This window comes from Lissotriton vulgaris, chromosome 5, assembly GCF_964263255.1.
Source record: "Lissotriton vulgaris chromosome 5, aLisVul1.2, whole genome shotgun sequence".
Classification (NCBI taxonomy): domain Eukaryota; kingdom Metazoa; phylum Chordata; class Amphibia; order Caudata; family Salamandridae; genus Lissotriton; species Lissotriton vulgaris.
The window spans coordinates 1,933,688,205-1,933,704,747 of NC_141693.1; the positions used below are offsets into that span (position 1 = coordinate 1,933,688,205).

The following is a 16,543-nucleotide window of genomic DNA, read 5'->3' on the forward strand; positions in this document are numbered from 1 at the left end:
TAGCTTTCTACGTAGAGTTACTTTTCTTCCATGGCTGTTCTCCCTCTTCTCTTCCTTTAACTCCTCTCTTCATCCTCATTTTACTTCTTCATGGCTGCTACACATGATGTTAAAATTGTTTCTCTTAATGTTAAAGGTCTGCGACATCCAGTTAAAAGAACGAACATTTTAGACTACTTGGGTGCTTCTAAAGCTGACATATGTTTTCTTCAAGAAACACATGTTGATGACAACATTTTACAATATATGAAAAAAAAAAGTGGGTGGACACTATTTTTTCGTCACCTGCCCTTGGTAAGAAAAATGGGGTTGCGATTTTCTTTGCAAAGAGATTCCACTGTCAGATTATTAATAAATTCACAGATACAGAAGGTAGATTTATTGTTGTTAAAGTTAAAATTCATGACTCCACCTTTTTGCTTAATATCTATGGCCCCACAGCCGATGATCCTTCGTTTTGGTCTAACTTATCTACAGAAGTTTTAAAGTTGGGACAGGTTCCTTTGATTGTTGGAGGGGATTTTAATGTGATCATTGATCCATTACTTGATAGACTTTCTACTACCAAGTTTAGACCCCCTAAAGTTTTTCATGCTTTTAAATCTTTCCTTAGTACAACCAAACTGGCTGATGTATGGAGACTACACTTTCCCACTGAAAAATGGTTTTCTTTTTTCTCTAATCCCCATAATTCTCATTCAAGGATTGATTATTTTTTGATTTCACCTTCCCTGCTTCAGTCAGCTACAAATCCTGTTATAGGCACTATAGACATTTCAGACCATGCTTTAATTTCATTTGTCTTAAATATCTCTTCTACTTTTACTAAACAAAATAGGTGGCGTATGAACTCGAGCATTGTCCTTACTGATAAGCATAAACCTAAACTATTGCAGGCTATACAAGACTATTTTTTGTTCAACCCTGAAGATTCCACATCAATTGTCACCAGATGGGATGCATTTAAGGCCTACATTAGAGGTACCACTATTTCTATTATGGCTCATGAGAACAAACAATTTAACGCTAACATTAACCATTTGGAAAAGCAAATTGCTAAATTTGAGCGTTTGTTTATCTCTTCTAATGACCCCCAGTACAAACTTACACTTCAAAAACTCCGCTATGAATTTAATGCCATCCTTAGTCAGAGTGGAAACGAAAAGCAATGTTGACCCTCAGGATAATTTTATCTCACTAATTATGAGAATACAAACAAGGGAAAACCTATTGTTCGTATGGGTTATTTTATTTAGACCCTTTTGTCAATTTTTAAATCATTTTGAAAAGCATTTTAAGGTTGAGAAAAAACACTAATTACAAACATTTACACTATTTACAACTATCATACATACAAATCTATACATCAAACGATAAACATATATACAGATGAATCCACAGTTATGAACAAGCTTCTTTTACAAAAGAAAAAGACAGTTTTTTCACACAAAAAATCAATCTTTGTGAAACTTCAACTCATTAGAAGGCCCAACCAGGGTCAAAACAACAGGAAAAGGCAACAAGAAAATTAATTAGAACTCGTCGATCAGTTAGAGTTGACAAATAACTGTTAGCTTTGCTAAATTAAAGGTGCCTATTCGCCTTTATGCCGGCGCGTTTCAAATCTGGAAATTAATCTCAGATTCTCTTCAGGGCTCTGTCAGTGTGGCATTCTACAAGAGGGCGCGTTACACACCGAGAGAATGTCTCTTTGAGACAAAAAAGAAACGTGAACTTGAAAGTTTAGTCTGCGTCACCACATTTTGTGCAGAAACCCACAAAATTAGACAGATGGTTCTGAAACACTGGCACTTGCTAGAAGAGCTGGGAATGCCGTTCCCCCGTCCAATATTTGCCTTCAAGAAAAACCAGAATATTGGCCAGCAATTAGTTCGCGCAGATGTTAGAACATCAAAACCAAAAAGCGACCTATTGTCCAAATGGGGACTTAAACCAATTGAGGGTCACCACAGATGTGGGAATTGTATCGCCTGTGATACAACCATTGAAGGGAACATTTTCAGCCACACTACCACAACGTGGACCCATTCGAATTTCACAAACTGCAGAACCAAAAATGTAGTTTATGCCATCATTTGTCCTTGTCCTAAAATTTACATAGGCAAGACAAACCAACAAGCCAATACACGCATGACGCAACATAGGTCACGCATCAAAAACAAAGTGCTCACAGCGCCCCTTGTCCAACACTTCATTGATCACAATCATGGGGAAAACGAGTTCAAGTGGACTGTGCTGTTTAATTTGAATCAAACCAACTCGAGTACAAATATTGACCAAATGCTTTTAAAAAAAGAAGCATACCTGATACTAAAGTTTAACAGTACCCAAACGGAGCTCAACTCCTTATCAGAGATTTCTCGCTTATAAGTTCTATGTACTTACCTGATAAACTACAATGCCCACAATGCCGAGCGGCGGATTAGCTATGATGTAGGAACCTCACATGGTGGTTTTCCACCAATGAGTTCGCATTTCCTGGTCCATGGTTGGAGAGTGAGGTGGGTGCAAGCGTGTCTCCTGAATTATAGATAGAAAAACAGCGTTTTTTCGCTTTTACATCTTATACATAATTATTTCAGATAGTAGCGCGACTGCAGCACCCCCTGTGACACACCGCGGAGGCAACCCCCGCCCGACAGCAAGGGTCCGCTGGGACCGATTCAACAGTAAACCATCCACTGCCCTTCACTAAAACAAACCCCAAGGTATGTCACTATGCAGTCAATTGCAACCCTACAACCATTCTGTACAGCCGTATAGTTTTCAGTAAGTTTAGTCCATGTCTGTTGCATTCCAGGCGGCAGCGTGATTGAGCTCACAGCGGAGAATTCATTTTCGCGAAAGGAAATAGTGGCGCTCCCGTTTTACACAACCTGAGGTATGATTTGTGTGCTTTGAAGTCGTGGAACCCCTGTACCTGTGCGTCTCTGAATGGCCTGGTAACTAATTCCCTTTCACATGATCTCTTTTAACAGAGCTTCTGCATAACCTTAAAGCCCTTTCCCATTTGAGTAATTGGACCGCGGGATCGCGTTATCCTTATGATAAGGTAAAACCCTGCAACTTCTTGCCTTTGTTTTTGTGGGGGGGCACTCATCCCTTGTAAATAGGGGCTAAAACAAGCTTCCTTTCTTTTTGTAGAATGCCACACTGACAGAGCCCTGAAGAGAATCTGAGATTAATTTCCAGATTTGAAACGCGTCGGCATAACGGCGAATAGGCACCTTTAATTTAGCAAAGCTAACAGTTATTTGTCAACTCTAACTGATCGACGAGTTCTAATTAATTTTCTTGTTGCCTTTTCCTGTTGTTTTGACCCTGGTTGGGCCTTCTAATGAGTTGAAGTTTCACAAAGATTGATTTTTTGTGTGAAAAAAAGTCTTTTTCTTTTGTAAAAGAAGCTTGTTCATAACTGTGGATTCATCTGTATATATGTTTATCGTTTGATGTATAGATTTGTATGTATGATAGTTGTAAATAGTGTAAATGTTTGTAATTAGTGTTTTTTCTCAACCTTAAAATGCTTTTCAAAATGATTTAAAAATTGACAAAAGGGTCTAAATAAAATAACCCATACGAACAATAGGTTTTCCCTTGTTTGTATTCTCATAATTAGTGAGATAAAATTATCCTGAGGGTCAACATTGCTTTTCGTTTCCACAATATTACGGTCCAGTTAACCCTCTGTCCCAGGACCAAACTCAGTTTTTTTGAAAATCCTTAGTCAGAGAGCAGGAGTTCAACTTTCAAAGTCCAATGCTAAATTTCGTTTTAATACCAATAGATTGGGAAAACTCCCTGCTAATTACTTACGGATTAAAAGAGATAAGACTCAGATTACCTCAATACGAGGATCTCAAGGCAAAGTGGCTATTTCTCATAACGATATTGTGCAAAAATTCTTACGTTTTTATTCTACCCTTTACAGTAAACCTGACACCTGCCCTGAATCTTTAATCGATTCTGTTTTAAATAAGTGCAATTTACCCCATATTTCCTTATCAGATAGAACAGGTCTAGATTCACCAATTACATCTGAAGAAATTATGCTTGCCATCAAGTCACTTCCCAAGAATAAATCCCCAGGTCCGGATGGTATCCCAGCAGAATTTTACAAAGAATTTCAATCTCATCTCCTCCCTTATTTGAATACCCTTTTCTCTCATTTTGGATCCTCTGGTACTATCTCGGGCTCTTTTATAAACGCCTTAATTATTGTTCTGCCCAAGCCTGATAAAGATCCTACCTTGGTCTCTAATTATCGCCCCATTTCCCTAATAAACCAGGATTGTAAGCTTTATGCGAAAATCCTTGCTACTAGATTAGCTCCTGTCCTCCATTCCATTATTCACCCAGATCAATCTGGTTTCATGAAAAATAGATATTCTGCTAATAATACTAGAACTCTACTACACATTATTGAACAAAGTTCTCACCTTACTTCTCCTGCGGGAGGGATGGCCTTAGATGCAGAAAAAGCATTTGATAAGATTCACTGGCAATTTTTATTTAAAACTTTATTGTCCTTTGATTTTGGTACCCCTTTTATTCGTATGATTTCTGCTTTATATTTTGCCCCTACTGCTCGTTTGTTCATTAATGGTCAAATTTCTAGTCAATTTCCTCTCTTTAGAGGAACTAGGCAAGGTTGTCCCCTTTCTCCATTGTTATTTCTCTTAGGTATTGAACCTTTTCTTAATTATATTCGCCTTTGTGATGACATTCAGGGTATTATGATCAATGATGTAACTGTTAAAATTTTAGCCTATGCAGATGATGTTTTATTATTTATTAATAACCCTCTTTCTTCTGTTCCTTCCCTAATAGACATTATTGCTCAATACTCTATGGTTTCAGGTTACAAATTGAATGTAAGCAAGTCTGAATTTTTTCCTTTGAATATGTTTTGTACCTCAGAGATGCTCCCGAACACAGATATTCTTTGGCAAACAACCAAAATTAAGTATTTGGGTATTCTATTTGCTTCATCGCTGCCAGCTACATTAAAACTTAACTCTGATTTCATAATTGACTACATTAAAAACAAAACGTCCAAGTGGTCTGCCCTTCATCTCACTTGGTGGGGAAGAATGGAATCTATAAAAATGAATATAGCACCTAAAGTTTTTTACTCTTTAGCTATGATCCCCACCCAATTTCCTCTCAGTTTTTATAAAACTGTTGACATACTCTTACCTAAATTACTTTGGTCTAACAAAATCCCTCGTATTGCCTACAAAAAGTTAAAAATTCCTAAGACCCAGGCTGGTTTTTCCCTGCCAGACTTTCACCTTTACCATAAAGCTTTTATCTTAAAGCAGAGTGCCCTTTGGTTTAATACTTCACATATGGTAAAACCTCCAATTTGGTTGGATATTGAAGCATCCATTGTGAGGCCCTTTTCTTTACCCTCATTGATGTCAATGTCATCCACAGCGAAGGTTGTTCATCTTTCCTCTATCATTAAGTCCTCCAGATTGATAATTAATGATTTAGATTCTAATTTTGAATTGCCCCTACTCTCCACAGTCCACTTGTCTTTATGGCACAGTGCACTACTTAAATTGAACAGAAACATTACCTTCTGGTCCTCTTGGATTTCAAAAGGAATTTTATATCTTAAAGATGTATTTAATGGTAATGCTTTTATTCCTTTTGAACAGCTACAGTTAAAGTTTGGTATCCCAGCTACTGACCTTTTAAAATATCAATTCTTGTGTAACTCTATTTTGGATTCCTTCCCCAATGGTATTCCCTCTTCCACCACAAATTACCTATTAATTTACCTCACAGCTGCAACATCGTCCCCTAAAGCTGTCTCTGTTTTTTATAAAAAACTTTCCACCTCACAGGGATCCAATGTTCAGATTATTTTGTCGTTCTGGAACAATGAACTTTCCATCTCCCTGTCAGATGTCCTCTATATGGCTTGACAGTATCTCTGGCTGGCTCCCAGTGTCCCTTTATCAAACCAATGCTTATATTTTATTTAACACTTTGTGGACTCCATCACGTCTATTTCGTGCAAAACTGTTACTTTCTGATGTTTGTTGGCACTGCAATGCTAGCCCTGGTTCACTTCGCCATATGTTATTTGAGTGTCCAGTTATTATGAAATTTTGGTTGGAAGTATGGAGTGTAATTTTGAAAATTTTACCTTTACAAGATGATATTTCCTTTAATTTATTAATTTGCAAACCGATTGCCCTAACTTATCCCCTTTCTGAGTCAGAGGCAAAATTGTTTAATTTTCTAATCACAGCTGCCTTAAAATCCATTACTTTCTGTTGGAAAGATGCTTCTTCTCTTTCAGTCCATGCTTGGTGGTCATGGATTACCTTTACGAGAAGAGGTGCGCAGCTATCTCTTAAAGGTGTTACTCATAATCCACAATCATTTCAGTCGTTTTGGTCTCCTATTGATTCATATGTTTTGCAATGATATTGTTATATATTTTCTTATGTTCTATTTTTACATTACATTTTAACTGTAACTCTGTAGTTTATGAATTTATGATCCTATGACATGTTCTTTCCTTCCCCTCTCCCTCCCTTTCCTCCTTACCCTTCCTCTTTAATTGCGATTCTCTTTTATTATTATATGTTAATATTGCGTATTTTGGTTTAATGCATTTCATATTGATTATTTGATCGCTTACGCTTGTAAATTCCTTCCTCTTTTTTGTATTGTACTTGTTCTTTTTCATTTTGTCTTAAAACTTAATAAAATCTTTCTGAACTAGAAAAAAAAAAATGACATCACTCATAACATCATTTATGACCTCTTAGTCATACCCTTCATCCAGACCCTGCATCCAACCCACCTCAGAACTTGGACTCAGTGCCTAGGCTCTGGCAAGGCACTCCACTGTCAGCGAGCATCAAACCTGCAATGCGCGCGATCTTCAGCCATCTGTAGGACATCTGACTGTTTCTGGACTTCGAGATTGCTGGATGTATTATGCTACATACATAGTCCGTTGCTTCTATCACAAGCCATTCGAGAGCCAAACCCCCAGGTGAAACTAAGAGTTTAAGGGGACAGATATGGAGACAGTAATGGAGAAATAACCCTAGGAGGATATGCCACTAACAGGAATAGGGGGGATGGAAGTGTCGCCTGGGCTTACAAGTAACCACAATTAACATTCTGGCCCTCTCGTCCTGAACTTTCCTGAAAAACTCTAATGATAAGCGATCAGCAGCTGTATGCCCAGAGCAATGTCAGGAAAGCTGCATCTTGAGTTCATATTTTTGTTAAAAATGCAGAAACAGTTTTAAGTCGCAAATAAATATGGCTTTATCCTCGGTATGCTTAGGGAGTGACCTAACTTTTACTGCAACTGAATTTAAAACCACAGGAGTGACACCACAAGTTGAATATATTTTCACATTTGTAGAGTAGATGAAGCCTTAAGAAGTATAAAGAATGCGTTGTGCTCAAGTGAAGGCCTTTAAAGAGCAGCTTTAAATAATCTGATGGTTTCCTGCTCATAATGTCCTCTCTGCTGCATCAATGAAACCAAATGACAGACCAGGGAGACCAAGGAAAAACAAAATGGAGTCTTGATGTTTCTCCAGTCCTTCAGTCCCCCAGAGGTCTAAGTGTGTACAGTATTGGAAAATTAAAATGGAGTAAGTGATTGGTGATAAAGTAATCAAACAAAGCAATGGCTATTAAAATAAGAAACTTCAAGGTTCTTGAACTGAAATAACCGGAGAATTAAAACATGGATATGGGATCAAGCCAACCATACTATTAGGAACGAAAGGAGTGGGCCGAATAAAGAATAGAAGTACTTTAAAAGGCAGGATTACTATCACATAGGACCAGTCACATCTGGAGTCCAGTCCTCCTTTTGCCTCATTTTCATTTCCCCACTCCACCTTCACTTGCCTTTTTCATAATTACAGTAAACCCCCTCTACTGCACAATGGGCTGTTGCTCTGTAACTAGTTTCTCGCTATAAAAATCCATAAACATGAATACAACAGAGATGGCAGGCATTTGAATCACTTCACTTACCATCATTTGTGGATACCTTGATTTGATGCGCCTGGTCGTCGATATCGAAGCAATGCGCTGCCGTCAGAATAAAATGAGGGCTTAGCACGGTCGCCTTGCATTTCTCCAAACCACTTGCTCGCTTGTGAAGAAGGGAGAAGGCATCCGTGAGAAAGGCACCAGCAGTACTGATTACCCCATCCACCTTTTCATGAACACCAGCAAACCTATGCAAAGTATCATACCTTCTGTTTAGCCTGTCTTCCAATTCTTTTGGTATACACCAGATTATGGATAACCTCTGCATTAAAGTGCTACTCAGAACCCAGCATGAAATGGATTCTGTACTCATTGTCTGAGCTGGCTGAGTCACTCATAATGGCATCAAAATGCTAGGGATAGAGGGGAATCCCATCACCATGGGATTACAGGTGAAGCACCAGAAACTGACTAAGTGAGCCCTGTTAGTGTGTTCAGCCTGACAGCGGGCAGCAATGAAAGGAGTTTGAAAGCTCCTAGGAGGAATAAGAGAATCTGAGTAGCACAGGCATTCCCAGGTAGTCTCAATTAATTCATGTACTAGGGAGAGGTCAGACACACACGACTGTGGGATTCATTCTGAAACTGAAGTGACTGGGAAAGACAGCCTCTACTTTGCTGGTGGATTGTTGCTTACCAGAGGGAGAAGATGGGATGGTATTGTGTTGCAGCTTCCAGGCGCACACTGTGCCGTCACATACATGAAGGTAAAGGAAAAAAGGAGTGCACACCAAGAAGATGATATGCTAGGCTGCTAGAGTCCTCACCAAATTTACACAGAGAGGAGTGTTGAGTCCGAAGTTAAACCTCAACTGTGTCAGAGAAAACGTTCATCCTTATGGGATCTTTACGGCATCAAAATAGTACTACACCTCATTATTCTATAAATGAAAATTTGTACGAGTTTTATATGATTGATAATTGCAGACATCTGCAATAAGAGTAGGCCATTTGTATAAGCCGGCAATCAATACCAAGAGACGCTTTATGGTAGTGTGCAGATTAGAACTGAAGTCTATCAGTACATTCCCTCACATTGTCAAAAGAAAGCAGCCCGTCTATACAATAGTTTGCTATTTTAACATATATTGTACCCGCCTATTGCACATAGCATATAGCTCTCCAAACTCACAGTGACAGAGATGGTGGCAAGCCATGGGTTCTTTTCCACATCTGGCGCGTCATTATACTGCTTCGCCATCCCACACATGTCCATGGCAGAACTTTCATCTGTATATCGGTAAAAAAGGAAAATGGTATTAAAATGGAGACTGTGGGATCAGTGCTCTCTACTGGGTCCCCCCCAAACATTTTGCCTTCATCCCCGCTGTTTAGCTGAATTTGTTTTGTTGGCCTTAGGACCCTGCACACCATACCAATGCAAACCACTGGTAAAGTCTGTGTGCTCTCACCTTTAAACATGGTAAAATTGCCTTACACCCAATTGGCACATTTAATAAATGTTTAAGTCCCTATCATGTACCCAGGAACTGTAAATTAAATGCTATTATTATTATTATTATTAAAATTATTTATTACGCGCACTATCACCATCGGTTTCTTGGCGCTCAATGACATATAGCGTAGATCCAGGGTGAGGGATTAATCATAAGCAGCTTGAAAGAGCAAGGTTTTTAAAAGTGTACGGAAACAGTCGTACGTTGGACAGAGACGGAGAGAGGAAGGTAGGGCGTTCCAGGTGGAGGGAGCCAGGACAGAAAAGCTCAGACCTCTGTGCTTTTTTCTTTTGAATCTTGGGACCTTGAGAAGGTTTAGTGATGCTGAGCGAAGGGCTCTGGGAGGAATGTGGCGGGATAATGCCGAAGAGATGAACCTGGGAGCTGCGTCCGATAGGGCCTTGAAGGTAGTGCAAGCCAGTTTGAAGGTGCAGCGTTTGGAGACAGGGAGCCAATGCAGACTTCGGAGGAGGGGAGTGACGTGCTGGTGTTTGGGCTGGCAGAAAATCAGGCGAGCAGCCTGATTCTGCACCAGCTGAAGTCTACTAATGCTACTAATAGCCTGCAGCATTCATTCTACCACTTACTTAAGTAGCCGCTTAAACATATCTCAGGGTGTGGCCAAGATGGCGGTCTGATCGGACGCAGACTCCAGTGGCTCCCTGACCCGATCCCTTGTAATGCCCTCTACACTGCATTTTTGACCCCCCAAGCACCAGATTCCTAGGTCGCCCGAATAATAGCCCCAATGCCGCTTCAGAAGAGCGGTGACCGGAGCACAGAAGCCCCGCGCTGGGGTTGTGGTGAGGAGCACCGGGGCCGAGGCCGAGAAAATTGCGGCTGCCATGAAGTAGTGGCGGGCTCCGGGCAGCCTCTGGCTGCAGCCTAGACCCTCCTGTGGTCACTCGGACCTGTGCCGATGCCTTTTAGAGCGGTGCACCAGCTGAAGAGGCAGTGGTGGACACAGATCGCTGCTCGCACCATATTCCCGGCGGTGTGAGGCGCTACCTGCCGGGAGTTGCAAAAATCGAGGTCCTGGCTTCAGGCCTGTACGAAGTGGCCGACGGAGAGCTACACCCCTGCCCTCCCGGATTACATCCCAAGCATGAGCCCGGATTGCTAGGGAGTGCTGCCTAGCCCTGCTGTGACGGGGCGGGGGCAACGAGAGAAAGGGGCCGGGGAGTGGCGACTTCGACGTCGCTGGGAGAGCGGAGTGTTTGAGCCGCGAACAACGGGGCCGGTGGAGATCCCCCAACGGAGCCACGGGGTGCCGGAAGCCTCTGTTCAGAACACAAGAAGCGGCCTGGGAGACGGCGGTGAGAGAGGTGAGGAGAGCGCTGGGGACGCACAACTCCGGGGGCATAATCAAGCCCCCGGCGTGGGGCCTAGCTGCGACTGACAGAGTGGGGGGGGCTGTGCTCCTGACTTTGTCTGTGCCGGGTTCACCTCCCCGCACCCGAAAGATATTGAAAGCATGTCTCGGGGACCACACCGCCTACGCACCTGGGAAGCCACAATCAGCCACAATCGACCTTCCAGGCGTGCCCTTGAACCCGGTACAAAAGGGGGTGGTGATGGACGGAGCATCTGAATCAATCAAACACTCACAACCAGTCAAAAGATCTGGGTTTAATCCATCACCGTTCGTTAGCCCACTCTGCCACCCCAGTTCAGACATGGCTATATGCAAATCAGTCTGACCCTGTGCCTCATGGGAACAGTCCAGCCCGAACTGCCAAGCCATGCCTTCCCTGGACCGGACTCAAGCTTCCGAGGACCGGTTTCTGGCATTCTAGCCTTCTTCAGCCCGGCTTGCTTGAATCCAGTGGCAAAGTGAGCAAGGGACTCACGTCTGAGCATACCCTGCCGAACGTAAGGCGGCCAAAAGCGGTACAAAAGAGGGTGGTGATGGATTAAACCCAGATCTTTTGACTGGGTGTGAGTGTTTGATTGATTCAGATGCTCCGTCCATCACCACCCCCTTTTGTACCACTTTTGGCCGCCATAAGTGTGGCAGGGTATGCTCAGACGTGAGTCCCTTGCTCACTTTGCCACTGGATTCAAGCAAGCTGGGCTGAAGATGGCTGGAATGCCAGAAACCGGTCCTCGGAAGCTTGTTTCCGGTCCAGGGAAGACATGGCTTGGCAGTTCGGGCTGGACTGTTCCCATGAGGCACAGTCCAGCCTGATTTGCATATAGCCATGTCTGAACTGGGGTGGCAGAGTGGGCTAAAGAACGGTGATGGATTAAACCCAGATCTTTTGACTGGGTGTGAGTGTTTGATTGATTCAGATGCTCCGTCCATCACCACCCCCTTTTGTACCGCTTGAACCCGACTGGTCACCACAAAGCACCACAGCATAGCAGTCGCTGACCCCCGCCTGGAGGACGAGAATCACGGTACGGATCACTCTAGGATTAGCACCTCCCACCGGGGAACTGGTAGTCGGGGCGGCAGGGTCACAGGCCCATAACGACGCAGAGTACGGACACGCTGGTGCTCTATAGACCTGGACGTTCCACCCTGACACTCACGGCAGCTGCCGTGGTGATTAGGCCCAGCGAACTAACAGGAAATGGCGGGCCTCAGGGGAGGGGGAAAGGGACTCAGACACTCCCGGAGCTATTGGCAAAAACACATCCCAAACCTGCCAAAGAGCCACCCTCCCCCGAAACCATGAAGACACCCCCTACACCACCTGGAGACAATGCACCTATCACCAGGTCCTTCTTAGAGACGCTCTACAACTCACTTCGAGAAGACTTCAAATCCCTGAAACAAGATCTAGCCGGGGAGGTCAGGGTGCTTAGGAGAGATGTGGAGGGACTTGGGGAACGGGTGGTCGCCATAGAAGCGGCTGACCAGGCGAGGAGCGACGAGATCGAACAGCTCCAGCAGGAGATCTTGAGACTTACAGATCAACAGCTAGATATTCAGGCCCACACAGAGGACCTGGAAAACAGATCCCGACGCAGCAACATATGGGTCCGGGGAGTCTCTTTGAAAACAGAAGGGTCCGACATAACTGGCTACCTGCAAGACCTCTTCCGGAACATCTTGGGGGAGCCTACTGACTTTATCATTAGAATTGATAGGGCACATAGAGTGGGGCTCCCCAGACGCGCTACCGCCCCGCCTCTGGACATACTGGCCTTTCTCCCGGACTTCCCACTGAAAGAGCGGATACTTAGAGAAGCCAGACGAACGTAGCCCCTTCAGTTTAGGGGCCACCTTGTCGCCCTATATCAAGATCTCTCAGCCATCACGCTGCAAAAAAGGAGGACATTCAAAGTGGCGACAGATTATCTACGGCAGCAGGAGGTGCCATACTCCTGGGGACACACGTTCCGTTTGATATTTGGGGAAGCTGCAGCAGATGCGTTCTCTCAAAGACACCTGTGCTTTGTTGGGGATTGATCTAGAGGAGGATGCACCACTGGAGAGACCGTCGCAGGGACTCCTTGAAGGCGGCTGGCAGACGGTGAGTCGTAGACGGTCTCAGACGCGCCGCCTGAAACCCGAGGCCCACATCATAACACAAGAGTGAGCAACGGCCGTAGCGGAAGTGGCCAAAGAGACATCTGCTCCTGCCTGAATTCTACACACCACGGGGGGTCATTCATAGCATATCACTCGCCCACGGGCTGGGGGGGTAAAGGGCGGGGGCTTAAATGAACATGAAAGGGAGCTTCCCCAAGGAATGACGAATCAAATAAATGAAATTCTACTAAAAACACCCACAGAACAGCTAAGTTATTTAAGAAAAAATTATTTTCAGTTGATTAATTTTGATAAAATCATTTAGTTCAGCATTGAGAAAGGTCAGTTTCTAATTTGAAAGAACATTGGATTATGGAATCATAAGGAAACATCAGCCCAAGAGCAAATGTGACAATAAAAACATGACACACCGTTCATTCATTCAATCAATCATGCACACTCTCTCTATCAAGCAAACCAAGTATTCACATGCAATAAAGCATCAAAAACAGCATACAGTGGGAGAAAAAGCGCAGACGCGCATTTCGGAAACTGAAGGTTGTTCAAGAGAATCCTTCATCAGGGCGCATATATTTAATCCATAGATCTGTGCAGTCCGGAGCGATCCAAATTTAATAGCACACCGTAATAATTAAATCAATTCACAATTTCAATGTTGGGCTGACAGAGCATATCTTTGGGTCCATGGGAACTGACCAAAATTTAGGAGTCGCTACTGGTGAGAAAATTGTTCTGGAGAGTATGTACAGGTGATGGCAGGCTGTCGACAAAGTTGCTATAAACTATGCGGAATATCGTTGGGAGATTCCAGTACTGTCCCAGTGTTCTCCAGTACTATACCAGTGTTTTCCTGATCAGAGAAATGAATGTAATGAACTGAGAAAGTCCCAGTGTTCTGTTCCTAATCTGTCGTAAATTAAGATGTGGATTAAAGGGAATCTGGTCCAACCGTCAGATAAGTGTAGCCAGTAGGGGGAGTCGTCTGATAACGTAAATGCAATTGCCTCCTGATCGCGTAAGACAGGGAACACGTGATAGGTAAAAATAATGTTTCGTCCGCGGTTCCTCAATGCCGGTTATGTACTGTCCTTGTCTGTAAGCGAGCACCCGGGGTACATGGATATCGCAGCTGGCGGCCTCAGCGTTCGTCCATGGTCGGAACAGCAATGAAGGGCGGGCGGCCACGCCGGATGCCGCTGAATACGGACCAGAGGGGTGGCCGCTGCCACGCTTCCCTACATGATGACACACTACGGACCTGAACTCTGTTCTGACAGGCCCGAGACTTTGGTTTGCATTTGGAGTTTTCAAGTTGGGGTGGGGGGGGGAGGTTGGGGGTCGGAGTTGGGGGTGAGGGCTGAGGATTCTGAAGTTGGGGTTAGGGGGGTTTCGGGGGGGTTGGAGGGGGGGATCCAGGGAGGGTGGGGGCCATTCAGTGCTCTATACAGGTCTCTAGCCCGTGGAATACACCTACACATCGAGCCCCGAACGAACGGAGGAACAGCGCTTTAAACTCCATTGTCTAACATGCCACCCACAACCTTTAAGATTTTGACCCTTAATGTCCGGGGCCTAAATAGCCCAGTAAAACGACGTGCGATATTGTCCCACTTAGAAAGCACCCAGGCAGACATTTGTTTATTACAAGAAACTCATCTCCTTCCCCGCGACTGCCACCGGCTCCGCTCACACAAATTCCCAACTCAATTCTTTTCTTCTGGCAATACCAAGACCGCAGGAGTGGCGATTCTGGTGGCCCGGCACTTTAAGGGAGAGGTTCTACACAAATGCGCAGAACAAAAGGGGAGACTGCTGGCATACCGATTTAGGATAGGGGGCCTCACATTCACGGTTGGATCCCTGTACAGCCCAAATGAGAACCAGGAACACTTTCTGCACTCAGCCCTGACTGATGTTACATGCACACCAAATAGACATATCGTACTTGGGGGGGACTTCAACATGGTCTTTGACACAACACTGGACAGATCCGCCCAACGCACCCCTCACACAGGAACGTTCTCACCCGGGTGTAGGGACCGCATGCAGAACTGGACCTTCACGATCTCTGGCGCCGTACAACCCTCGAGATAGGGAATATTCGTACTACTCCAACGAGCATAAAACATACGCCGGGTTGGATCATCTCCTGGTCACGGGGCCCATATGCGCCCTGGCCACCGCAACAGAGATAGGAGTTATCTCCCTGTCGGGCCATGCTCCAGTCTCCACCATCATCCAGTTGCCGCCGATGTCGCGCCCCTGCAGGGTCTGGCGTCTCCGAGGCGCTTTGTTGCATAAAAAAACAGTAGTGATGCGCATTCAAGACACTATACGCGACTACCTTTCTCACAACGCCAACGGCGACACCTCCCTGGCGACTCAATGGGCGGCAATGAAGACAGTATTCAGGGGAGAATTTCTGAATACTGAACGGGAACGCAAACGAGACAAACTCACCCAGCGGGTGCGCGAACTCGAACAAATACATCAGCGCACGGGAGCTCCCAGAATCTGGAGGCAACTTAAAATAGTGAGGAAACTCCTAGCGGCCCTAGACATGGACCGAGCGGAGTATGCGGTACTGCGTTTGCGACACGCCTACTATACCGGAGGGGACAAATGTGGCCGCCTCCTGGCGAATAGATTTCGGGTCGCGCACCAACGACAATTGGTGAAAGAACTTTCGGGACGGGACGGGGCTGTGATTACGGAGGATGCCCAAATCGAAGACACCTTCCGTAGCTTCTATGCGGACCTTTACATGGGAAGCCACCTGGACGACCGATTAACGGAAGAATTTCACAACTCGGTCACTCTTCCCTCCCTAAATCCCTCACAGACGGAACACCTAGACAGGGACATTCGCATTGAGGAGGTGATCTCCGCCATTGGCAAACTCAAACATGGGAAAACTCCGGGACCAGACGGCTATACATCCCTCTTCAACAAAAAAATCTGCACGACGCTAGCACCGATACTCACTCACCTCTTTAACTCCTTCTGTGCCAGGCGCCATTCCACCTGATCTTCTGCGGGCGTCCCTGATGGTTATCCCCAAGCCAGGAACAGATAGAACCAAGTGTGGCTCATATAGGCCGATTTCGCTCCTGAATGTTGATCTCAAGTTGTATACTGGAGTCCTGGCGGCTCGATTGGCCCCTCACCTGCCGGGACTTATAGATCCGGACCAGGCGGGTTTTATCCCTGGACGGCAGACGGTGGATAACACCAAGAGGATTGTCCACCTTATTGAAAAAGCCTCACGGATCCCCGGGAAGAGATTGATGCTAGCGGTCGATGTGGAAAAAGCATTTGATCGCGTACACTGGCCATACCTAGAACTGGTCCTGACAAAAGTCGGTATAGGGGACAAATTTCGCTCACTCATTTCCAACTGTTACAAATTTCCCACAGCAGAGGGGCACGAGGCAGGGGTGCCCGCTGTTGCCCCTGCTCTTTGCCTTATATATGGAGCCCTTCGCCCAGAGGATCCGCCAGACTCCTGCGGCGACAG

The 16,543-nt window shown here is 44.8% G+C and overlaps 1 protein-coding gene across 1 annotated transcript in view; it reads right to left on the reverse strand.

Moving 5' to 3' along the window:
- LOC147717787 (complement factor B-like) overlaps window positions 1–16,543 on the reverse strand; it is a 590,914-nt gene that overhangs the window by 253,769 nt on the left and 320,602 nt on the right. The window contains exons 11-12 of the mRNA XM_086924575.1: window positions 9,200–9,297; window positions 8,050–8,170 (exon numbers count right to left, since the gene is read on the reverse strand). Coding sequence (XP_086780701.1) covers window positions 8,050–8,170; window positions 9,200–9,297 — 219 coding nt within the window. The remainder of the gene's footprint in view (window positions 1–8,049; window positions 8,171–9,199; window positions 9,298–16,543) is intronic.